We start from the raw sequence: 26,164 nt of genomic DNA, 5'->3' as shown, positions 1-26,164 counted from the left end.
AGGATGAGACCCCTTTGCTGGTGACAGGAAAACTGAGGTCCAGGGAGAAGCGCTTGGGCAACATGACATGCCTAAACATGCCTAAGTGAGAGGCAAAACTTACCAGGAATCACGCCTCTTGTCCTCCAGCCCGAGGTTCCTTTCCTTGTGCTGTTCCCTCGCCCCACCCCTTGGGTCGTAAGAAGTTTTTAGACACGTAATATTCTAACTCCTGGTGTCTCTTCTGCCTTAGATTGTAATTGGAGGCCGGAGACCTGGGCTTCTGTAGCCTCCAGCCTGCAACCCCCAGGCAGCTTGTAAGTGCCTGCGAAAGAAAACGATGTGGGCCAACGTTTTTATTAATGGGTTTAATTCTACCAAGTTTTATAATCGGTCTGTTTACGTGTACCCTTCTCTAATAAACTCGAAGGGTTGAATGACCGTTGTCAGTTTTTCTGTAGCAAAACTGCTCGTTGGGTTAATGGATAATCCGAGTTTTTAAGCTGAATGGGTTTTATGTTTGAAAAAACAGTATGTAGTTTAACATAGTGAAGAATTAACATAGTGAAGAATTAACTTTTCATTTTTTTCTTTTTAAGATCGATGTTCTTGAGGATCCTGCCATCAGGAATGTAATTGTGTTACAAACAGTTCTCCAAGAAGTGAGAAGTAGGAGTGCCCCGGTTTATAAACGAATCCGAGATGTGACTAATAATCATGAGAAGCATTTCTATACATTCACTAATGAGCACCATAGGTAGGGGGAAATTCTCTTAAATTTCAAAAAACCATAAAATTAGCCAGACTTGGGGAAGGATTTGTGGGAGTAATTTGTGTAATCGTCAGAATGTGTGCAGAAAATAATGCCAAGTGAACCTCGCTGAGATCCCGTAGTCATTGATGAGGCCAAGACTAGAATATAGGGCTTCTGACTCCTAGGCCACAGTGGGTACTTTTAGTTCCAAAATGGTTTTTGTTTTGAATTGGTTTTATCATAAGTTGAGCAATAGAATCTTGGAAGATGAGATTTGGCCAGGTTTCTAGGAGTACCGTTTTATGTGAATAATCATCATAGGAAAATAACCATCATAAGGATAACCTGTGAGGGTGAGACTTAAAAATATAAAGTAGATTTATGTAGGGTGGGAAGGTAATAGGAATTCCTTGATTAAAAAAAAAAGTATTTTACTGTGATAAACTATATGTGACAAAACTTACCGTTTTTTAGTGTACAATTTAGTGGCATTAAGTATATTTGCAGCATTGTACAGTCATCGCCACCACCTGTTTACAAAACTTTTCCATCACCCCAAACAGAACCTCTGTACCCATTAAGCAGTAACTCCCACCATCTCCAGCATTTGGTAAACCTCAGTCCTTCTGTCTCTATGAATATGCCTGTTCTAGATAATTCATGTAAGTGGAATTATGCAACATTTGCCCCTTTATGACTACCTTATTGCACTTAGCATAATGTTTTCAAGAGGACAGGCATAGAAGGAATATGCAGTCATATCTGTGTCTGGTCCTTCGGTCTTTAGATAGCCCCTGCCATTTATTGAATGTTACCATGGATGATACCATGGGTGATGTACATCTATTATCTATTTAATGCCTTTGGAATCATATGGTCATAATTATCTAATATTATTTGTAGTTTTTAGGAGTTGCTGTTAATCTGCAGTTAGAAAGTATAACCATCATAGTATTTTCTTTGAACAAACTTGAGATTATTTTATGTCCCAAGAGTGTAAAAACTGATCTTGAATTTCTCATTCTTTTTTTCCCATCGAACAACATAATTTTCTTTTCCAAGCCAATTGTTTTAAAAGTATAACTATGAGGGTCCTATTTATTTCTTCTCTGAGGTATAATTCTGAATACATTCAAGAGAAAACAGCAGGATATATCATTGATTTTTAAGTTTAGCTGTTGTTAAGCATTTATGTCCTACCAGTTTTTAAATATCCCTGTTCTATTGGTTGTTTTCCTTTCATTTCATTTTTTTCAATCTCTTTACATTTAGAGAAACCTATGTAGAACAAGAACAGGGAGAAAATGCTAATGACAGAAATGATAGAGCTATTCGAGTGGCAGCGAAATGGTACAATGAACATTTGAAGAAAATGTCAGCAGAGAATCAGCTGCAAGTTATCTTCATAACAAATGACAGGAAGAACAAAGAGAAAGCTGTAGAAGAAGGGATACCAGCTTTCACATGTAAGTCTAAATGTAGTCATTAGTGCATGTTTGCAAGTGCCTATAAAACTTATTGTCAGACCCATGTTCAGATGTTCACTTAACTAGTATTTGCATAGTCTTGTATAACTTCACAGAGAGCCCAGTTGGCGCAGTGATTAAGTGCTCAGCTCCTAACCGAAAGATCAGCAGTTCCAATCTACCAGCCACTCCCCAGGAGAAAGATGTGGCAGTCTGCTTGCATAAAGATTTGTAGTCTTGGAAACTCTATTGGGCAGTTCTACTCTGTCCTGTAGGGTCGCTATGAGTCAGAGTTGAGTCAATGGCAGTGGGTTTGTTTTTTGGGGGTATAAGTTCATATCACATTTTTGCATTTTTTAATTTTTCGGAGTTTTTAAGCTAAGTGAGTTTTGGTGCCCAGTCGCTGTTAGTTTTCTCCCCGCTATTTGTATTTGGCTTAGCAATAAAAGTTCATAGATATACTTGACCATTGCCTATGCTTAAACATGATCACACCAATGGATTCCCCCTGCCCCAAAAAGAAAATTGACAGATGTACTGTCACAAACAAGATTACCCATGCTTTTTTGTATCTAAGGAAATTAAAAAAAAAAAAAAGAAAAAACCTCGTATTTATCAAGAACAACATAAACTTATTTTTCAGGTGAAGAATACGTAAAGAGCCTAACTGCTAACCCTGAACTCATAGATCGTCTTGCTTGTTTGTCTGAAGAAGGGGTATGTTTGGGTTTGTTTTGGAAAAGTGAAAATATTAAAATAACCACTTTGGGATATTAGGCTTATAGTTACCAAATTTAAACATTGGAATATTGGTGGGTATTTTTAGTTTTTTTTTTTATCTTAGTTACCTAGTGCTGCAGCAACAAAAATACAAGTGGGTGGCTTTAAAAAAAAGTAATTTAGTTTGACACAGTTTTGGAGGTTAGGAGTCTGAATTTAAGGAGAAAAATCATTCCTTGTCTCTTTCAGCTTCTGGCAGCCCCGGATGTCTCTTGGCCTTCCTTGGCTTGTAGATGGCACCTTATACAGAGTCTTTCTAGTGGGTGTCTCTGTGTCTATTCTGCTCTTTTTCTTATAAAACAACACTCAGAAGATTTGGGATCCACCCTGTTTTACTGTGACCTCATTGACATCACAAAAGAAATCCTGTATTTCCCATCAGGGTCATATTCACAAGTACAGGGATTAGAAATTCAGCATATCACTTTGGGGGACACAGTTCAGTCCATAGTAGTGGATAAATTGGTATTAGAATAGGAAATGGATTATAAACAACAAGAGTGACTGTAACAGACCCATCAAAATGTCATTCTTAAGAGCTGATTTTCTAAAATAGTGTTGTTCACTGATATAGCCCTAGCAACCTGAGTAGAATCTGGCATATAGTGGCACTCTTCGTTGAATGAATAAATGATGTGTGAATAATTAGTAGATGGTTGACAAATGAAAAGGAAGCAACAGAATGTAACAACAATTACAATAGAAGGTACGGCAGGCAGAGATCATAAAGCCCAAAGAAGGATAAAAGGAAGTCATAAGATGAGGTAGAATGGGAAAAATAATGAGGACCTAGAATTTGTTGTGTAGGTCATTAATTTTTAGAGTGAGTTTTCCTTTCTCTTGAGTATCTATCTACCTAGGAATGGAATTGCTGGGTTTTGTGGTAGCTCTTTAAACTTTTTAAGGAACTGCCAAATTGTTTTCCAAAGTGACTATACCATTTTACATTCCCACCAGCAATGTGTAAAGGCTCCAATTTCTCCACATCCTTGCTATCACTTGTTGTTGTATCTCTTTTTGATTCTAGTCATCGTGGTGGTTATGAAGTAGTATCTCATTGTGATTTTGATTAGTATTTCCCTAATGATTAATAATATTGAGCGTCTTTTCATGTGCTTATTGGCTGTTTTTTTTTTTTTTGATAAATGTTTATTCAAGCTCTTTGACCATCTTTAAATTTGGTTGTCTTTTTTTTTTTTTACTGAATTACAAGAATTCCTTATGTATTCTTGCATAAGAATATACATTATCAGGTATAAGATTTGCAAATATTTCCTCCCTGGCCGCCTATTTTGTAAAGGGCCAGGTAGTAAAACAGTCATCGGCAGACAAACAAATGTGCATGGCTGTGTTCCAATGAAACTTTATTTAACAAATACAAATTGTGGGCCAGATTTGGTCCACAGGCCATAAATTACCATTTCCTGATCTAGGGAATGAATGTACATAGAAAAGGGAAGAGGATCAGGAACTGAGCCCTTGGGCACGCCAGTATTTGGAAGTTGGAAGGATGAGGAGGAACCCACAAGAGAACTAAGAAGAAAACTAAGTGAATATGGAATTCTTTTAAACCAAGTACAGAAAGGAAGAGGGGGTAACCATCTATGTCAGACATTGCTCAAATAAATGAGGTCTGAGAACTGATGATTGGATTTAGCAATATGAAAGTTGTGAAGGGCCTTTCAAAAGTAGTTTGGTGGTAATGGGGAGCAGAAGTCTGGCAGAAGTAGGCGAAAGAATGGGTAAAGAGAATTTAAAGATGGTGTTGTAGCACTTTCAGTAGTTTTTGCTGAGATGGGAAGGAGACAGATGGGCTTAGAGTTGGAGGGCAAGTGGGTCAAGAGAAGGTGGTTTCTGTTTGTTTTTAAGATGGGACTAAATAACAGAAGTAAATGTAGATAGAGAAAAGAAGAGGGCCTGTAATTGAACCATGGGGCACTTCACCGTTTAGAGATCAGGGGAGAGTTAGCAGAAGAACTGAAAGGAACTACCAATAAAAGACAGAAAACAGAGGAAGGATAATGGGGATGTTAAAGTGTCTCAGGGAGGGCAAGATCAGTTTTTTTCCACTCTATTAAGACAGAATGGATCATTCAGTTTGCCAAGGTAGTATGTTATTTGTAATCTTGACAGTAGTGGTTTGTTGACTGAGGAAGGATATTGACTGGAGTGAATTCATGAGGGTGTGGAAATACAGAAGTAGATATATACAGCAGTTACAGACAACAGCGTTGTGGCATTTTGTTGTGAAGTGGAGCAAAGAATCAGTCCCATGTCTAGAAGGGGACCCAAATTTTATTTATTTTTAATAGCACATATTATCATAGTAAGTTTGGAGTCCCCGGGTGGCTTAAATGGTTAAGCACTCAGCTGCTAACTGAAAGGTTGGCGATTCAGATCTACCCAGGGGACCCTTGGAAGCAAGGCCTGGCTATGTATTTACAAAAGATCACAGCCATCGGAAACCCTGTGGAACACAGTTGTGCTCTGGAAAGCACAGGATTGCCGTGAGTTGGCATCAACTTGATGGCAACTGGTTTGGTTTTTTTGGTAGTATAAGTTTATGTAATGGTGGAAATGTTAGAGTAGAGAGGGAAAATTCTGATTCTGGTAAGAGAAGATAATTGCAGGATAAAGCTCTTGAATAGAGAAGAGGTGGTATGTGGTACTCCAGTTAAAGAAACGTTCAATGGAATGCAATGAATGCATTGTTACAGTAGAGAAAGCTGAGGTTTTGGTATAGCTATAAAAAGATTGGCAGATTCAGTTGCGGGGAGACAAAATAGTTTTCTATGGCTTGCTTTTAATTCTCAGTATGAGGATTGAGGTCATCACCTGAGAGTGAGAAGAGAAAACGGGAGTTGGAGAGTTTAGCAAAACGGGGAAAGTGTGACATCATCTTAAACAGTGGAAAATTACAGTAGGAAATTAGGAAGGACATTAAAAGAGCCAAGCAGGCAGGATTTGGGATATTGAGGTCTCTAAGGATCAAGACAAGTACTGTAGTAAATCTGAAGCAGTTCCCAGCCAACCTCTTATTTAAAATGGCCAAGGAAAAAAAATGCTTTTTTTTTATACTTACAGTAGCCCCAGTCTTCTCATGGATTTGAGGCTTCACATCAGCCTCTGCATCTCTACCTGCTCACTTGATCACTCAGCTACCAATGTTTATTTTGGGAGGGATGCAGTAGAAGAACACACAGAGTTTCTTAGTAATGCATCCGTGGCTAAACTCCTAAATGTAATTTAAGAAATGGAAATATTTATGTAAGTTGCCTTAAGAGTAGAAAACAATTTTTTTTTTCATTTTTATAGTCTCTCAAATGCATAGAGTTGTTTATACCATAATGAGATTTTTGTTTTGTTTTTTAATCACCTGATAGTGGTGATAGTTGTATATTGAGCGTACAGAAGACTTACTAATTGCATCTTTTGGTTTGCTTATTTCACAGAATGAAATAGAAAGTGGAAAAGTAATATTTTCAGAACATCTTCCCTTAAGTAAGCTACAGCAAGGCATAAAATCTGGTACCTACCTTCAAGGAACATTCAGAGCTAGTAGGGAAAATTACTTAGAAGCTACAGTATGGGTGCATGGAGATGCTGAAGAAGACAAAGAGGCAAGTGCGCAGAGAAGTTCTGTACACACAGAAATGCTTTTTGTTCATTATCTTTTTTTAATATTTAAAAATTTGTATGAGAATTTAATTTATCTTCCCAATTTATCATTTTGAAGGTAGTTATATGGGAGGTCACAGATACTTGTAGAGTTAATCACTTTTTCAGGAAACTGTTTATGGAAAAGAAGTTTCTAGTAGACTACTTTTTTTTTTTTAAATACTTTTTATTGTGCTTTAAGTGAAAGTTTACAAATCAAGTCAGTCTCTCACACAAAAACCCATATACACCTTGCTACACACTCCCAATTACTCTCCCCCTAATAAGACAGCCCGCTCTCTCCCTCCACTCTTTCTTTTTGTGTCCTTTTCGCCAGCTTCTAACCCCCTCCACCCTCTCATCTCCCCTCCAGGCAGGAGATGCCAACATAGTCTCAAGTGTCCACCTGATCCGAGAAGCTCACTCCTCACCTGCATCCCTCTCCAACCCATTGTCCAGTCCAATTCATGTCTGATAGACTGCTTTTAAGAGAATAAATGTCTAGAGTCAATCAAATAGTAAAAAACGGATGCTTCTGTTTTATGTATTATGACTAGTCATGGAAAGTAGCATTTGCACGGCATGTAATTGCTCCCGAGTGCTCCTCCCACCTTAAAACAAACAGCTGCTGTTTTGGGAGTGGTCACTATTTGCCAGGTACTCTTCTGACTGCTCTAAACGCTGCATTTTCACCTCATCCTATAAAAGTAGATACTCTTGTTTTCACTTTACCAATCAGGGCCCTGAAACTCAGAAAGGTTAAAGAATTTTCCCAATATCTCATACTACTAGTGTGTATCTATTTCCACATAGTGGAGCCATGAAAACAACCCATATTTTCTGATTCGTTTTTTTTTTTTACTTGATATTTTGATACTGAGAAATTGAGCCGGACTCAAAACCAAACCCACTGCCGTCGACTTGATTCCGACTCACAGCGACCCTATAGGACAAAGTAGAACTGGACTTAAAAAAAAAAAAAAAGGACTGAAGTGACTCCATATATGGATATATTCACACACACACATATGTGTATATGCCTGTGTGCACATATATACACTGTATATAAACCACCCCAAAACCCACCACCGTCGAGTCGATTCTGACTCGCTGCTAACCGAAAGGTTGGCAGTTCGAATCCGCCAGGCGCTCCTTGGAAACTCTATGGGGCAGTTTACTCTGTCCTATAGGGTCGCTATGAGACACGGTGTATGTATGTATGTATGTGTATATAATGTACAGACATATATGGAGGAGAAATAGTGATACATAGAGACATCAGAGTATGTATAATAAACTTTTGTTAGGTTCCCTTCTCATGATTTTGCTATGAAAAATATTTGAGCACGTGTCATTTGCTCTTTTCTTCAGATAATCTTACAAGGACTTGGAAATTTAAACCGAGCTATCCATGAAGATGTTGTGGCTGTGGAGCTTCTCCCCAGGAGTCAGTGGGTGGCCCCGTCTTCTGTGGTTTTACACGATGAAGGTCAGAATGAAGATGACATGGAGAGAGAAGAGGAGAGAGAAAGCATTGTATGAAACTAAGCAGCCTTTACTTTTTTTTGATCTATGTAGTTTGTGTTGTTAATGTGCCAGCTTTGAAAAAGCTGAACAGGTTTTGTTACTTACAGATTTATCAAATGAAATTATAGTTCTGTAGGTTTAATACATGTTCTACACATAGTTGGCTTTTTTTCCCTCTAAGCATTTAAGTAATTTCCCTTTAAATTAACTGAATGAATTTTAGTGCAAAAAGACTTATTAACTTGAGTATGAAACTATATTCTACTTGAAAGTATGTATATGATCTGATCTAGTGAGATCTAAGTAATCACAAATTTAAAATGTTCTGAAATGCTTTTATGTAATGTTAGAAAATTCTCTTAGTATACTAGATTTCTGGGCCCTTATAATTACATATGTTTAATAATTACTTCTCTGTTGGCATAATATTTATTATGAAGCAAATGCTTTCAGTTACTTCTTACCAATTAAAAAGGCTATCTGATATGATCTATTTAATTATTTCCTAATTTTATAATAACAAGAATATATAAATAATTGGAATTAGTAGGTCTTTTTTCTATAGATTATATTCAGTACTCTAGTATTTTATTGTAACTTTATCCTTGGAGAGCCCAGACGAGTGTTAGAGGTGAAATATTACAGCATCCTGATTATTTCTAGTAATAAACAGTATTTGGGTTTTTATTTTGCATAAAGAAGAACACTGAAGATCCATCTCCTTTTTAATGAATTCATAGAGGCTAAAAGGCAAGTCACTATGAGTCAGAATTGACTCGCTGGCACTGGGTTTTTTTTAAAAGGCAGGTAGTCATCCACACATCTAATTAGTACTTTAGTCTTTTAACTCCGAAGCCATATACATGTTTTAGTCAATAAATCCTCATATTAAAACTGGAAGGAGTTGAATTCTAACTTTTTTTTAGGTTTTATGTATATATATATATATGTTTGGTTTTGTACTATTTTATTATTATGAAGCTATTTAGAGTAGTTCGGTATGCTGTTGCCTAGAATTTTGAAGTACCAAGATTCTTTAGTTTTATGTCACAATTTAATGCCTGAATGTATTAGTATGCATATACATGTTCTAATTTTGGAGAGAAATTGCCTCGTTACAATTAGAGGAGCAGTAACTGAAGATTTTTATTTTTATTTTTAAATCTCAGCTTAAGACTGCTGTAAATGAAAAAATGTTAAAGCCTACAGGTAGAGTTGTTGGAATAATAAAAAGGAATTGGAGACCATATTGTGGTATGCTTTCCAAGTCTGATATTAAGGAGGTGAGTAAGGAACGTGTTGCCGTGTAATTAAAAAAATGCTGAACATTTAATAAAACGTAGCCCTCCCCGTGCCCCCATCCCCCAAATTCTTTTTTTTTTTTCCGTTTTGGTAAATTTCTTTATTTTCACCAGTCAAGAAGACATCTCTTTACACCTGCTGATAAGAGAATCCCTCGAATTCGGATAGAAACCAGACAGGCTTCCACGTTAGAAGGACGGAGAATTATTGTTGCTATTGATGGTTGGCCCAGAAATTCCAGATACCCAAATGTAAGCTTAAATTATTAATTCTATTTTAAGATATTTTATTAACTATTTGACAGTAAAATTGCTTTTTAATGAAAATAGAATCTACTTTTGTATAGAATTTGTAGTGAAGTTTAGAAGTTTTTCATAATGCTACCTAATAAATAATATATCCAATTTGATGAAACTCTAATGTAAATCTTGTAGTTATTTTTGCCCAAATTTCCAACAAATTTTTATTGGTGATAACTATGAAAAAGATGTTTGGTATCTAAAAACCTGTTGCCGTCGAGTTAGTTCCAACTCATAGCAACCCTATATCTAAATAGATACTAGTAAATACATTTTGAAGCCACTGTATTTGAAACACTTTTTAAACTTAAAAGATAGTAGGAAACAAACAGATGCTTTGTGATTAATGAGATAGAATCAACTCAGTGGTAATGGGATTTGTGATTAGAAGAGATGAATCGTCACAAAGTCTCCATCATAAATCACCTGAATGGTCCTTTCGTGTTCAGTTTTGTTACCAAGAGGTTGCTTTTAAGAAGTTATGGGAACTCTTAGATATATTAGAAAACCAAACCCAGTGACATCGAGTCGATTCCGACTCATAGCGACCCTATAGGACAGGGTAGAACTGCCCCACAGAGTTTCCAAGGAGCGCCTGGTCGATTCGAACTGCCAGCCTTTTGGTTAGCAGCCATAGCTCTTAACCACTATGCCACCAGGGTTTCCTAGGTACATTAGAGTGGTATGTAAATGCTCAGAAATTTAATTTCATAATAAAATATAAATTGCCAAACCAAAAGCTGTGAAATATGCCTTTCTAAGAATACTTTTTGGTTTTAGGGACACTTTGTAAAAAATTTAGGTGATGCTGGAGATAAAGAGACGGAAACAGAAGTTCTGCTACTTGAACATGACGTTCCCCATCAGCCTTTCTCTCAGGCTGTTCTCAGCTTTCTGCCAAAGATGCCCTGGGCCATTACTGAGAAGGTAAGTTAAAAAATTCTTAATATCGTTGTAAATAATCAAAGCTAGTTTTGTTTAAGCCTGATAAAAAAACCTGATATGTGCTTTTAAATATGTAGAAACCATGGCATTTTTCCTCTCAGCACTTAGTTAGGTATAGCACTCTTGGGTACCACAGAAACCATTTGCTTCTTTATTGAAAGGCAGATTTTTCTAGAGGAGATGCTAGGATGTGTCAGCTTTTTCAAATGTTACGTAACTACTACTAGTTACAAATCGTAATGTGTGATTATCATTAAGGAAATACAGATCTTTGTATAAACATTGTTGATCTCATGAAAACTCTGTTGCAGTAGTAGTGTCAAAGTCATTGTTGATTTCTTTGTTATATGGCATCATCCAGGACATGAAGTACCGAGAAGACCTGAGGCATCTGTGTGTTTGCAGTGTGGACCCACCAGGGTGTACTGATATAGATGATGCCCTACATTGTAGACAGCTTGAAAATGGAAATTTGGAGGTATTTGTATTGTAATGACTTTGTTAACCAAGTACAGTTCTGTTTTTGAGTTTATTTTCTTTTGAACCAGTATAGAATTTCTGTTTGTGATGACTCATGCCAAGTATAGTTACGGTTGCGAGAACTGATAGGCACGTGTCAAAGGTGACTGAGTCCTTTTTCGACTTAGCTAAGTTTGTTCGCATTAAAACTTCATCAATTCATTTACCCAGTTAAGCATATTGACACCTTTTTATTTTTACCTTTTGAGGTTGGTGTTCACATTGCTGATGTCAGCCATTTCATTAGACCAGGAAATGCTTTGGATCAGGAGTCAGCCAGAAGAGGCACAACTGTGTATCTTTGTGAAAAGGTAAATAATGAGCTGAATTTAAATTGGAATGTTGATGCATACTTTTACTTTTTTTTTTATAATTTAATCTTTCTGTTGAGAATATACAGAGTATACCAATTTACTTTTCTACATGTTGAATTCAGTGACATTGATTGCATTCTTCGAGTTGTGCAGCCATTCTCACCCTCTTTTTCTTAGTTTTTCCTCCCTCATTAACATAAACTCACTGCCCCCTAAGGTTCCTATGTAACCTTCCGTGTTGCTGGTGTCAGTTTGATCCCATATAGATAAAAGAGCACAGTGCTCAAGGCAGACATTCTTTTCAGTTAAGTTATTGTTTGGTTTTAAGAAGACTTCATGGGCTATTTTTGGTTTAAGGCTTAACGGTTTTCTCAGGGCAGTAGTTTCAGGAGTTCATCTAGCCTCCGTGGCTCCAGAAAGTCTGGAGTGCATGAAAATTTGAAATTCTGTTTAAATTTTCCCCTTGTGATCAGGATTCTTATGCAGAATCTCTGATAAAAATGTTCAGTAGTGGTAGTTGGGCACCATCCAGTTCTGGTCTCACGGCAAAGGAGGCAGCTTTTCATGGAGGCAATTAGCCACATGTTCCATATCCTCTTCCTATTCCTGACTCTCCTTCCTTTGTTGCTCTACCAGGCGCTCCTTGGAAACTCTATGGGGCAGCTCTACCCTGTCCTGTAGAGTAGCTATGAGTCCAGATAAGTAGAGACCAATTATTGTGCCTCAAATGGCCGCTCACAAGCTTTTAAGACCCCAGGCACTACCCAGCGAACTACGAGGTAGAACAGAAGGACTGAACATGTTATTAGGCCGTGAAACCATGACCCTAAACCTGTATGTGCATATAATTTATTTTTAATAATAAAGTTATCTGAAGTGTTTCTTGAGGAAAGAATTTAGTGAAACTCGGTAGATAACTATTAAATTAATTGTACATAGCTATTTTGTAACAATCATGGGCACTTTTGAAATTTGACAGTCATAGTTTCGGATAGCTAAAGGAAATACATAGCATAGAATGGCCTTAAATCAGTGAAAATATTGCAACATTTTTTTGTTACTGAGGGGACCAAATAACAGGTGGATAGGTGTAGTTGATATAAATTGTTGTGTCACATGTAACTCATTATCTAGGAGCAACTAGCTATAATGTATTTTCTAGTTTTTATAGAGTTTAAGTCATGAATCTATTCTGTTGCAGTTTATCTTTTATTCTTAGAGTATGAACTCGGTAAACTTGAGAGAAATTGTGAAAGTAGAGTGGAAACTTAAGCTTAGTCTGTTCTTCCATAAATTTAGTGTCTTTCATTTTAAGCATCTTTGGAACACCATGTAGTTTGTATTAAGCATTGGAAAAAAGTCCAGTTAGCTCAGAGAGCCTGTGGAATTGTCTAGCACAAATTACTACACAGACCAGAGTTAAGACTTTCAAAGGACAGCAGGGTGTTTAGTGTAGAGATAGGACTAAAACTTAGATCCACTGTTAAGCAGTCCAGTTTTCTTTCCTTCCATAACATTTTAGATAAGTACTTTTGTAGAAATAGACTATTTCACAATTTCTGAGTTCTCCTGCTCACAATGATCAAAGCACTCTTCTCTTTTTCTTGTTGAAGTAATACTACTGGAGGATAGAACGTCTAATGAAAGTACGGATATAACTAAGCAATCTGTGGTTCTGTTTTTATCTGTTACAGAGGATTGACATGGTTCCAGAGTTGCTTAGCTCTAACTTGTGTTCCTTAAGATGTAATGTGGACAGGTATTTATGCCTCTTTTTTTTTTTCATAAGAACATTATATTTACTTCTTTAACTGATTCCTGTTAACTGGTACTATCGATTTTCTCTCCATAGGCTGGCGTTTTCGTGTATTTGGGAAATGAATCATAACGCTGAAATCTTGAAAACAAGATTTACCAAAAGTGCCATTAATTCAAAGGTTAGTTTCGTGGTTCATCTTTATTGGTTAAAATCTTTGGTACTTCTCTGACAGTGTTGTAGATTGCTTTGAAAAAGCTGGGCTTACTAAGTTAAGTAATTTTTTTCTCTAGTGTTGCTGCAAAATCTGCTTTTTTTCAGTTATCTGATTAATTATTGGTATTATTCAAAAGTTACATTCAGTGTCAGTTGTGTTGTATTCAGAAACTTTGAAAAATTAAGTACCTGAGAAGACAAAATAGGTAACTTTAGACCCTAGCTCAGGCAGGAACCTCTGTAATTGCAATTTTGCCAGCTTATAAATGGTAGTGTTTTAAAACTTAAGGTTTACACCATTTTCTTTGCCTTCACATTTTCTGATTGAAACAATACTATAAATCAGCTGGATTCCAGTAAAATTAGTCTAAGATCTACGTTCAGACAGGTTGGAATCAATTGGTTTTTATCTTCCTTTTTAGTACTTCTCCCTAGATTCCCTTATGTTCTCCCTCATTTTGACCTAAATCTGCTTCTGAGGTTTCCCAAACCCGCTTTCTTAAAATGATCCTTATTCCAACTTACGTACTTTCTCTTTGATGTTACTTCCATTCTGATCAGCTAGTGGTTGGAAAGAAGGCAGTGTAAAACTGAATATGTGTGAATAGTTTGTCTTCCACGACTTGTGTTCTTAAGTAGGAATGGGCTTATAATTTTCTCAGACTTGGTCAGTGTAAGAAAATTGTATGAAAAAAATTTAGTGAACGTGACATAAAACCTTTTTAGAAGAAAAACCCTTGGTAATTGGCTCTCCCAGGAGTCTGATCTGACCTGGACATCATCTAACTTTTTTTCTGCTATTCTTGATTTGTTTTACTTCTGATGCTACTTAAAAAAAAAAAAAAAAAAACAGTTAAAAAATAATGATTTCCCATGAGGAAGTAAATAAGAATAAAACTTGTCGTCAAGTTGATTCCGATTCATAGCAACCCTGTAGGACAGACTAGAACCTCCTCATGGGGTTTCCGAGGCTGTAAATCTTTACAAGAGCACACTGCCACATGTTTCTCCCGTGGAGCAGTGGGAGGGTTCAAACTGCCAACCTTGCAGTTGGCAGCCATGTGCTTAACCATTGCACCAGCAGGGCTCCTTAAATAGGAACAGGAACAGGAACAGCTGTTTGTAGATTTGGGTTGTTTATAGTTGGAGATTGCTGTAAATATTTTCTAGTACAGTGTATCACATTTTCAGGTACTTAACTTTGCATATAAGATTTCCTGCTGAATATGACACAAAGGATTTCACTTTTCAGGTGTTATCAGAGAATAGATCTAATTTGCCTTCATATTTTAGCATTACCTAAATATTTGTGCATTAATTGGAACATGAAAGTAATTATAGCTTAACTATTTTTTTCACTAACGAAACTGCCATTTTACTTTGTTTTAACATAAGCTTGCTTGTGTGGTATAATGTCGCAGATAAGAGTTAATGGACCAGAAATGATTCTTCTTTTGTTACTGATTTTAGGTTTTTTGAAATTAAGAATTTCATGTAATGGAAGTATGAGAGCACAGTAAACCCGTTTTATCGTTTATAAGTATTATGTTATTATGGTTTCCCTTTTAGGCTTCTCTTACATATGCTGAAGCTCAGATGAGAATTGATTCAACAACCATGAATGATGATATCACCACTAGTCTCCGTGGACTAAATAAACTAGCTAAAATTCTGAAAAAACGAAGAATTGAGAAAGGGTATGTTTCGGAAATATCCACTAAGTTGTGACTTAATTCATTTATGCTCGTATTAAGATAATTTTTAAAATGCTGTAAGACAATTTAAAAGTGTTTTATCATGGGCAGTGATGAAGTGTTTAGTAAGCTGACATCCAATTTCTAGCCGCCATTTAAATATTAGCAACTTGGTTCTGAACTGATGCTTGTTCAGAAGTTCTGTCCTTGTAATTTGTTGTGCTAAAAACAAGTATGTTTGAGTTAAATATCCTGAAGAAATGCCAGGAAGGCAAGAAGTCCTTAAGACTTTTATGTGGATTGTTTCTTATTTTAGTTAGAAAGTAGGTTCCAGATTGAACACTCGTTTTCAGATGCTTAAGTAAATGTAGACGATATCCTCCATATGTTTTAGAATTGAAAAAGATTTTAGAGTTTAATCCAATCTCTTCATTTTTGAAACAATTAAAAATTACAGACCAGTCTTCCCAGAGACCTGATAGCTAGTGGTAGATTTGGGTCTTTAGCTATTAACCAGCCAACCAACCAATCCATTGCCATCGAGTCAAATCCGGCTCATAGCGACCCTATAGGACAGAGTAGAACTGCCGCATAGGGTTTCCAAGGAGCGCCTGGTGGATTCGAACTGCCGACCTTTTGGTTAGCAGCTGTAGCTCTTAACCACTACACCGCCAGGGTTTCCTTTTAGCTATTATATCGTGACGTTTGAAAACCCTGGTGGCTTAGTGGTTAAGTGCTATGGCTGTTAACCAAAAGCTTGGCAGTTCTAATCCACCAGGCACTCCTTGGAAACCCTATGGGGCAGTTCTGCTCTGTCTTATAGGGTAGCTATGAGTCGGAATCAACTCAACGGCAGTAGGTTTTTTTTATCATGACATTTGCCTGTCTAACTACAAAAGGCATAAAGTGAGGAATACTAACCCAAACTTGTTTAAGTAAAGTAACTAAAATTCTTGAAAGTTATAAACAGGTATGGGAGGAACCTAAGTACATGAGCCTTTCAGATGTTGATGTCTCTCTCTGGGGGCTCAAGCAGTTATTTAGTAAAAATATTTTCGTTGGGTAATGCAGACTTTAGTTTTGTGCTGTTTCATAATGTGTGGCTGTTTAAATTAAATTAAAAATTCAGGTCCTCAGTTGCACTAGCCACATTTCACCTATTCAGTAACCACATGTGACAAGTGGCTACCATATTGCACAGTGTAGGTAAGGAACAATTTTCATCACTGCAGAAATGCCATTAGATAGTGTTGCTCTAGATTGTTTTGCCGAACCATCCCTGCCTCCACAATCTCCCCACTTTTCTATGACTTTTTCATATGACCCTAAATACGAAACTTGAAATTGTATAAGGATCGTTTGGATGCAGTAAAACCCAATGAGAGTTATCAACCAAGAGCAAAACTGTTTCTCAAGCATGCCATTTAGATGTGAGAAAGATGACCATAATTGGGTTTTGTAAAAATATTCAAAATTCTTCTCTTGCTGAATTACTCAGAATTTATAGATCTGTTTCGTTCAAGTAGGATGAAAAATACTTTCTCTTTAGATTGTATGAAGAGACATATTTATAACACGTGAAATGGCACATTGTTCAACAAATATTTATCGAGAGTTTATAGTTTCAGAAGAAAGTTTGTGTAAAGATTTTTTTAGAAAATTTGTTTTAAAAGCATAGTCACTAAAACACATTTTGAAGCTATATTTATTTTGGTAGTTTAAAGTAAGTGATGGAAATTTGCATTTGTAACCTAGCTTATCATCATTAGGGCAAGGAAGAGATTTTTTTTAACTTTAAGAGCGATTTATAATTTTAATTTTCTACATTGTAGGTCATTGACTTATAAACCATGTCATTAAATCTTCTTAGTCTTAGGGTGAATAGGGAAGGTAATCAGTAGAAAAACTATGACATCTTTTGCCTTTCTGAAGAGGAGTATAGTAAAACCTGCAAAAGTGGGAACCTGTGTACGATGGAAGCCTGTCAGAGAAGGAAAACTCAAATGTTTTCCACTAATAGAGCAATAGAAAAGTTGTAAGACTGCACCCTGTCAAAAGCAGAAAACTTGTGAGACTTGGAAAAATGAAGCAGTCCTGTCGATTTCCAGCTTTTGCAGGTTTCTACGTAGTACATTGGATAGACATAACATTTTAAGTGTTCTCTGAAAAAAATGATCGAGATGTTGGTCAATACCATTGTTTTTTAAGTCATTATGTTTTAATAAACACATTAAATCTGATGCAGAACTTTGTTTAAAGTATTGTGAGGCAAGAGAGGGATGTTTGTTGAGATTCCCCCGCTGGTATTCCTTCTGCAGCCCTTCTAGTAGAGGTGAGGGGTCGAGGAACAAAAGAGCTCAGAATCTCAGTTTGCCCCGTCTCATCTCATTTTTTTCCCTCTGTCATTTTTCCTTTCTCCTTGATTGCTGTATGTTGCCCATCCTCACTAAAATTCTTAGTTTTGGGTTGATAAGGAGCTGATCTGGTAAAAGTATCAAGGTGTGAAGAAACATTAACTTAACTAGTCTCTGAGACTTTGCTTTTCAAAGGAGAGCTTGACAGCTCGTTGAATGAATCACACACGGAAAGTACTTAGCCTGATCTGACACCTAGACTTCAAATATCAATAGCGATCAACATTGGTGACGTATTGGTGATAATGTATCAGTCAGCCTCCTGTTGGTTGGACCCACATGGAAGAAGATTTTGAACTGTGGATCTTGTGATGTACCTGCTCTCTCTGTAGCAACTACCTGTTTTCCCTCTTTCCTCCCATAACTGAATACATTGTTTTCATGAGCAAATATGCTTGCAATTACCTTTATTTTAAAAATTGTTTACAAACGCATGTAGCTCAGTAAAAAATCATCATTTGGGTACAGAAAATATTCCAACTGAGAAGCATAGGGACTAAGATTTTCGTTGTGTTGCTTTTGTCCCCTCCTTAAATGGGTCTGAGATCTGTAAAATACTAAGCTATTCATGAAAATAGATCATAAAACTTAGCAGCTGGTCATACCTTAAGAACAACAACTGATACACACTTTCTCTAGTCATTCTCTGTTTTAAAAGGATCATTTCCAGAATTCTGTCTGCTGTTGGCTAACATGACTAATTTCCCTCTAAATTTTGTTTAGGGCTTTAACTCTTTCTTCCCCAGAAGTTCGATTTCACATGGACAGTGAAACTCATGACCCTATAGATATGCAGACCAAGGAACTTAGGTATGTCATTTTTGTGATGTGCAGTAGGTAAGATTTTGTTCTTATATGTAATGTAGGGTATGATTTCTATAGATTTTCATGGCTTACAAAATATATAGTAAATAAAGATGATCTCACTTTCTAGGTTTTTTTTTTTTTTTAAATATATAAAACTGGGATCAGTACTTTAATAGAAAAATTTCCAATTTGAATTGGCTTGTCTTGATGAATGGTGTATTACAACTTGACTAGTAATAGTTATGGTAAGCAAAAGAAGATTTTCATGGTTAATTGCTCAGTTTTTTAATATAGGTTATACTGTGGTAGGATAGGAAAATGATCAAGACCCTGAGCTTTGGCCTGCGTTTGGATCCTACTTCTGCCACTCACTGCCTATATAACTATGGACAAGTTATTTGACTTCTCTCTGCCTCAATTTAAGCGGCCCTGGTGGCACAGTGATTAAGCACTCAGCTGCTAACCAAAAGGTCAGCAGTTTGAACCCACACACTATTCTGCAGGAGAACAATGTGGCAGTCTGCTTCCGTAAAGATAACAGCCTTGGAAACACTGTGAGGCAGCCCTACTCTGTCTTACAGAGTTGCTATGAGTAGGAATTGACTCAGTGGCAATGGGTTTGGTTTTTTTGTATGCCTCAACTTATTTTTCTATAAAGTATGATTGATAATGGTACCTGTTTCATAGGATGTTGTGAAGAATGTTCAGATATTAGCTATTGCTGTTATCGTTTTATTGGCTTGTAAGATTTAGGAATCAAGAATACTTTCAATTAAATCAAAGTTTAGGCCTCTTTTCTGTGCTTGCTTCTTTTTGTATAAGGTAATTCTGAAGTTAAACATGCATTTTCACTTTTCTAGTAGACTACCAAGGGTTAAAAATGGTTTTTTAGTTAGGACCAACCAAACTCATTGCTGTTTAGTTGATTCTGACTCATAGCAACCCTGTAGTGTTGTAGGGCAGGGCTTCCCAGCTTGGGACTAAGCCCTGCCTAGGTTCTTACCATCTTCTGACCAAGAATGACCAGGTGAAGCTTAGCAGTTCCACATGAACAAAGGTTTATTAGGGACAGAAAGAAAGTAAAAAGCCTTGCAAGGGAGAGATGGAGAGGCGTTTCCACCTATGCTAGCCTCCAGTCTCTCACTGAACAAAAGATTTCCTAGGGCTTAGAGAAGTTTTTAAGTGGGAAAAAGGCATTATCTTTATTCATTAGATGGGCGGAGATTTTTAGGAGAAGGGAAGAGATTATGAAAATCAAATGCGTGCACACACAGTTAGAATTCAAGATGGACTTCCTCACAGAAGTTGCTGGAGCTAAGATGGAGTCTGTCACAAAGGCTGCCAGGATGTTGAAGAGGACTTATTCTGGGATGTTGTGCATGCATGATGCCTCTGGATCTTGGTTCGAGCCTCAGCGAGGGGTCCCTGCTCATGTTTGTCTCATGTGAAAGGTCATTTGTAGACCATGTTGATCTTTACTGCGCATGCCCTGCACCTGGTGAGGCCTTGAAAAACAATTCAGGAGGATTATCAGTAATTTATAGCTGCTCAGGGGCCTTGAAGTGGAGCCCCTTATTTTGTCTAAGCACCTAGTTTGTTAATCACAGGTAGTTCTCCGGTGCCATCAGTAAAAGTTACAATTAAATCTAAACCTGTTCTTAGGTTTAGATTTAATTATAGCTGATTGAGCACATAGGGCCTTGAAGTGTAGCCCTTATTTAATTCAGCCAGCCCAATCTCTTCCCTGTCTCAATAGGACAGAGTAGAATTGCCCCCATAGGGTATCCAAGGAGCAACTGGTGGATGCAAAGTGCCAACCTTTTGGTTAGCAACGGCAGGTCTTTAACCACTGTCCCACCAGGGCTCCTAGTTAGGACCAGTAGGTGCTATATAGCTTTGAAGCTAAAATAAAAAAATGCCATAGGGAAAACTTCTGCGTAGATATGTCTAATGTTAAAACTAACAATTAGCCCAATACTCGGAGCTTTTTTGGGGAAAATGTTGACTCTTGGAGCTTTGCCAAAGTAGAACATCACCCATTTTTTCTTATCGAGAGAAAGAAAAAGCACACTCCCAAGAGATCTCCCCGTATTTTTAAAGGTGTGAATGGAGGTCTTCCTAATATTTTAAAAATTAATATACTTGGAAGAATCTTACCAAGAACTTATAGAATACTACTATTGAAAATGGAGTCCCTGGATGGTGCTGTAAATCGTTAATGTGCTCGGCTCCCAAATGAAATGAAGATTGGAGTATACCCAGGGGCTCCTTGAAAGAAAAGCACGGCGGTCTGCTTCTGAGAAATTGACCATCAGAAGCCTATGGAGCACAGTTTGCTCTGACACATGTTGGGATTGATGAGTAAGAATCAAGAAGAAACTGGTTACTATTAAAAACGGAAGCATGAATGAAGGATTAATAATTCATGTTCAGTTAATTGGGAGAAAGCCGTATGCAAAGAAGGCAGATCATTTTCTAAATTAAGCTTTAAATGTACGTAGAATAACTACATGAAATGGAATGAAGAGCAGTATCATGTTGGTTAAGAGTTTTGAAGTTAGACTGCATGACCTGGGATCCTAACATTGCTAGTAACTGACACTGGGCAAGAGAGTAGCGTCACGCATGCTCAGTTTCTCATCTGAAAAACAGGACTACTACGTAGGATTACTTTATTTATATATATATATACACACACACACACAGACACATGTATGTATGTAAGTATATATGTACGTGTGTGTATATATATATGTTTACATATATAAAACCAAAACCCAATTGCTGTCAAGCGGATTCCAACTTATGGCGACGCTATAGGACAGAGTAGAACTGCCCTGTAGGGTTTCCAAGGAGCACCTGGTGGATTCGAACTGCTGACCTTTTGGTTAGCAGCCTTAGCTCTTAACCACTACACCACCAGGGTTTCCGTATATGTGTGTGTACATATGTATAGACGTACATATAACATACGTGTGCCTCTGTGTACGTATGTAATATATATAGTTCAAAGTCTGAGCCATACTAAGCACCCAAATTACACCAGTTGCTGTTGAGTCAGTTCTGACTCATGGCATATTGTAAGTATGGTCTCTTAATTCTGGTGATTTATTGGTGAAATTTTTAATTTTTTAAGCCAGAGTTTATATAATCTAAATTGCTTTAATTCTCCTTAGTAAACTTTCATTTGTTTATTTTAAATTAAATAAATCTCTGGATTTGGTCTGGTAAAAGTGCTTAATGTTGTATACTACCAGAGTTAGTAAAGCTTGTATTTTTGAATGCAAATTGGAAAGCCACTTCTAGCATGAGATTCACTCACACAGTAGATACATGAAGGTGACGGTTAGTGTAGTAGCTGAGAAATGGAAGAGCCAGAATACACATGTGTACATACACGCTGAATGTTTATATAGGAAATGCTCCCTTTATCTTGTTGGTAAAAAAGCCAACCTGAATAGGTAAGAAATACAGATTCTCGTTCCTTATTTAGTATTTTTTCCGTTGGCAGAGAAACAAATTCCATGGTGGAAGAATTTATGTTACTTGCCAATATCTCTGTTGCAAAAAAAATTCATGAAGAATTTTCTGAACATGCTTTGCTTCGAAAACACCCAGCTCCTCCTCCATCAAATTATGAGATTCTTGTTAAGGCAGCTAAGTCCAAGGTAAGTTCCTACAGTTTGAAGAATCATTTGTATTTGTGTTGCGATCTACCCATTGCATTCAAGAGTTTATATTCACAACTCGATAAATGTTTTACTGTTTCTTGAGGGAAAAAATATGTCAGTAATTTTTTCGATCAAAAAAAAATCATCTAACTTGGGTGAAGTCATCTCTGCCCACATTGAAATCTCCCTGCTTAATGAAATTCTTTAATGTTATTTGCACCTCAACTAAGGGCCCTCTCTGCTAAAGCCGGATGTTCCAGACTGTTATTTATAGTGTCCTGGAAGTACTAAGCTCTTCCATATCTCTGTGCCTTTATGCATGTTCTTTATGCCTGTGTTTGTAGTTTCTGTGAATGGACTAACTTCAGAGGATTTACAAGCAATCTGTTCTGTTTCTCCTTATCTCCACCTCAAGCCGTCTTTATATCATGTACCCAAGAAAGAATTCAATTTACTGGATGCATGGAAAAGAGAAAAATACAGGAAGGGCACCGTTTTACCAGCTGCTTGCATCCCCTGCCTCTAGTTCATTGATGTTTATTTAGTTGGTTTTCTCTGGATCACTTGTTCAGGCCCCATCTTTCCTGTCCAGAAGAAATCTGGACGTAGTAGTACTGGCTCTCAGAGTATCATTCTAAAAGGATATTGTTGACCTATGATTTCAGCTCAGACCTCTGTGGTGGGCCTAATCCTACCATATTCATTAGAGCAAAATCAGTTTCTCACTCCTTGTTCCAAGGCTTATATTGTAAATGGGGAGATTTTCTCTCATTGTCTTATTTCTTCCTGAGACTTGGGTAAAAGCAGGAGTAAAGAATTTTTGACTTACTTGTCTATGTAGGACCAAGAAGTTAAGTTTGATGAATCAGGACATTTCTTCTGACTGAGTTGTAGTGACCAGTACAGTTTTATTTTGTTTCTGGTTTTTACTTCTACTTTGAAGGGAAGGATAACATCTGCAAAGCAAATACTCAGTATTTAGACCTGGTTTGATTTTCTTTTCCCAGCACAGACTAGACAAGCACAAACTGTTGACTGAGAAATACTGTCACTGCTACCACCATCCTTTTCCCTCTTGAGTCTTGTTCAGGGAGCATTCCTGACTCCTGTTGAGATTAGGTGCTGCTGGCTATTTGCCCACCAGAGGATCCCATGCTTACCTGTTTACGTCTGTCTGAGAATTTACTGCGCGTTATAGAATTACTGTTTCCCTCACTGGAATTCCTTGAAAACAAGGACTCTCTTTAAGATTTTGTATTCCTGTCACCTATATGGAAACCCTGGTGGCACGTAGTGGTTAAGTGCTACGGCTGCTAACCAAAGGGTCGGCAGTTCGAATCCACCAGGCGCTCCTTGGAAACTCTATGGGGCAGTTCTACTCTGTCATATAGTGTCGCTAGGCGTGGGAATCGATTCGAGGGCGCTGGGTTTGGTTTTTTTTTTTTTTGGTTTATCACCTATAAACCCAAAAACCAAACCCAGTGCCGTCGAGTCGATTCCCACGCCTAGCGACACTATAGGACAGAGTAGAACTGCCCCATAGAGTTTCCAAGGAGCGCCTGGTGGATTCGAACTGCCGACCCTTTGGTTAGCAGCCGTAGCACTTAACCACTACACCACCAGGGTTTCCTTATCACCTATATATTATATATACAGTATCCACGATATATATTAGATACTCAAAAAAAAAGAATGTTGAAGGAATGAATAAAGGAACAAACAATAACAAACTCAGTGTAGATACTTCAGAAGTACATGGTGCACATATGGAGTAAATTGTAGGAGACAGTAAAAGTGATTTTTGTCTCCCCAACACCAAGATTCTATCCCATGTAAGATAGGTGAAGCACTTTTAGCTCATTTATATATTAAAGAAGAAATTTTTAACAATGAATCTGCTTTCTTTTTAGTAATTGAGCAGGTTTCATTCTGAAATAGTAAATTCCTCATCCCTGGAAAAATGTAGGCAGAGGATGGTTGATCAACTAACATAGCTATGGGAGAAGGTTTCTGCTTGGATGGGAAGGTAGACTAAATTAGTTATTCCTAAACCTGGTTTATCATCAGTATTGCTGGAGAGCTTTGTAGGAAGGCTTTATCCTGGAAAATAGATTGACTAAGTCTAGATTTAGACCTTAGAATCTATTAAGAAAAAGTTCTCCACAGTGTTTGTAATGTAATTTTTACTGTATATTTTGATTTAGTTCTCTTCTTAAATTCTTGAAGAAAAAATGTCCTCAGATCATTTTAGTGATCAGGTTTGCGAACCACCGAACTAGATGACACTCAAAGTTTCTTCCCACTTTAACATCCTGTGGTGGGTTGAGAGAGCTAGAATTACTATGCTAATATTTTATATACTGTTTTTATGGATGTCAAGAGAATTTTATTAATCTCTAATGAAACAAGTCTTTTGGAGGGTGTCTTAGTCTTTTAGTGCCGCAGTTACAGAAATACCACAAGTGAATGGCTTCAACAAAGATAAGTTTATTCTCTCACAGTCTAGTAGGCTAGAAGTCCAAATTCAGGGCATCAGCTCCAGGGGAAGGCTTTCTCTCTCTCTTGGCTCTGGAGAGGGTCCTTGCCATCAGTCTTCCCCTAGTCAAGTAGTTTCTCAGCACAAGGACCCTGGGTCCAAAGGGCATGCTATTTTCCTGGCTCTTGCTTCTTTGTGGTATGAGGTCCCCCACTCTCTGCTCACTTCCCTTTCCTTTTATCACTTGTAAGATAAAGGGTGATGCAGGCCACACCCCAACAAAACTACTTTTACATTGGATAAGGGATGTGACCTGAGTAAGGGTCCTCTTTAACATAACCCAGTCTTGCCTCATTAACCATATGCAGAGACTAGGATTTACAACACATAGGAAAATTGCATCAATCACAAAATGGAGGACAACCACACAATACTGGGAATCATGGCCTAACCAAGCTGATAGATATTTTTGGGGGACACAGTTCAATCCATGACAGAGGGACTGATTGAAATACATGATTTAGTTTCTTCTGAAGGTGCACTAAGACCAAAATAGTGATTCTCAACTAAAGTGTGTCAAAATAACCTGAGTAGCTTTCCAAAAGTACACCTCCTTAGGTCTCACCTGACAAGAGCGTGCATGTGCGTGTGCGTGCATGCATGCAGGAGAAGGGGGAATAGGGCTGGAGGAGGGCAGGGGGTATATCAGAAAACTTGAAGAAGTGACATTTAATCTCAAACCTAAAGGAAAAGTAGGAGCCTCATAAACCATAAAGATCTAGGCTTTATCAAAGAGTAATACTTTTACCACTTGCTCGGCACTGTCTCCTAAAGCTAAAGATATACGTGCCCTGAGACCTAACGTCCTGCTCCTAAAATATACTCGAACGAAGCAAGTGCATACAAAAGACACGCATGAGACTATTCACAGCAGCTTTAATCATAATAGCCAAAAACTGGAAACAACCCAAATACTGTACAAGAAATTGGATGAGTTGTGATATATTCATACAGTGGAATACTCGTCAGGAAAAAAAAAAAAAAACTGCTACACACAATTTGGATGAACATCACAGACAATATTGGGTGAAAAAAATAGATACAAGAGTATGTGCTATGAGATTCCATTTATATGAAGTGAAAAGGTCCAGCAGTTGGTAGAAGTTAGCATAGAGGTTCTTTCTGTCGGAAGAGAGGCTTTAGTGGAGTTGTTTTTGACTGAAAAGGGACATGAAGAAACTTTCTGGGGTGCTGATGATAATGTTTCTTGATGGGGGGGTGGTTTATACATATGTGTATATGGGGCCCTGGTGGTGCAGTGTTTAAGAGCTTGGTTGCTAGCCAAAAGGTCAGTAGTTTGAATCCACCAGCCGCTCCTTGGAAATCCTATGGGACAGTTTTACCCTGTCCTGTAGGGTTGCTATGAGTAGAAATTGAGTCTATGGCAACAGGTTTGGTATTGATATAGTCACATGAAAAAATTGAGCTGTGCGTGTAGACTTTATGTACTTTATATTATGCCTTAATAAAAAAATTTTTCAACAGAACAGTGGAAAGCCATCAGAGTTTTAAGCAAGGCAAACTATGA

General features: G+C 37.4%; 1 protein-coding gene across 2 annotated transcripts in view; it reads left to right on the top strand.

Annotated features, from left to right (window-relative positions):
- Positions 1 to 26,164, top strand: part of DIS3 (DIS3 homolog, exosome endoribonuclease and 3'-5' exoribonuclease) — a 31,220-nt gene that overhangs the window by 361 nt on the left and 4,695 nt on the right. The window contains exons 1-16 of one of the 2 annotated variants that reach the window (XM_049853426.1): positions 241 to 296; positions 579 to 736; positions 2,006 to 2,199; positions 2,843 to 2,916; positions 6,432 to 6,599; positions 8,008 to 8,172; positions 9,333 to 9,446; positions 9,579 to 9,716; positions 10,545 to 10,691; positions 11,071 to 11,187; positions 11,438 to 11,539; positions 13,237 to 13,301; positions 13,395 to 13,479; positions 15,084 to 15,211; positions 18,346 to 18,432; positions 21,941 to 22,097. In XM_049853426.1, coding sequence (XP_049709383.1) covers positions 2,106 to 2,199; positions 2,843 to 2,916; positions 6,432 to 6,599; positions 8,008 to 8,172; positions 9,333 to 9,446; positions 9,579 to 9,716; positions 10,545 to 10,691; positions 11,071 to 11,187; positions 11,438 to 11,539; positions 13,237 to 13,301; positions 13,395 to 13,479; positions 15,084 to 15,211; positions 18,346 to 18,432; positions 21,941 to 22,097 — 1,641 coding nt within the window. In that variant the 5' untranslated portion in view covers positions 241 to 296; positions 579 to 736; positions 2,006 to 2,105. Of the gene's footprint in view, positions 1 to 240; positions 297 to 578; positions 737 to 2,005; positions 2,200 to 2,842; positions 2,917 to 6,431; positions 6,600 to 8,007; positions 8,173 to 9,332; positions 9,447 to 9,578; positions 9,717 to 10,544; positions 10,692 to 11,070; positions 11,188 to 11,437; positions 11,540 to 13,236; positions 13,302 to 13,394; positions 13,480 to 15,083; positions 15,212 to 18,345; positions 18,433 to 21,940; positions 22,098 to 26,164 lie in introns of those variants that run through there. The other variant, XM_049853425.1, reaches the window with a different exon arrangement.

This window comes from Elephas maximus, chromosome 14 (genome assembly GCF_024166365.1).
Source record: "Elephas maximus indicus isolate mEleMax1 chromosome 14, mEleMax1 primary haplotype, whole genome shotgun sequence".
Taxonomy (NCBI): Eukaryota; Metazoa; Chordata; class Mammalia; order Proboscidea; family Elephantidae; genus Elephas; species Elephas maximus.
Note: the sequence above shows the minus strand (reverse complement) of the source record. Positions and strands in the feature narration are given on the sequence as shown.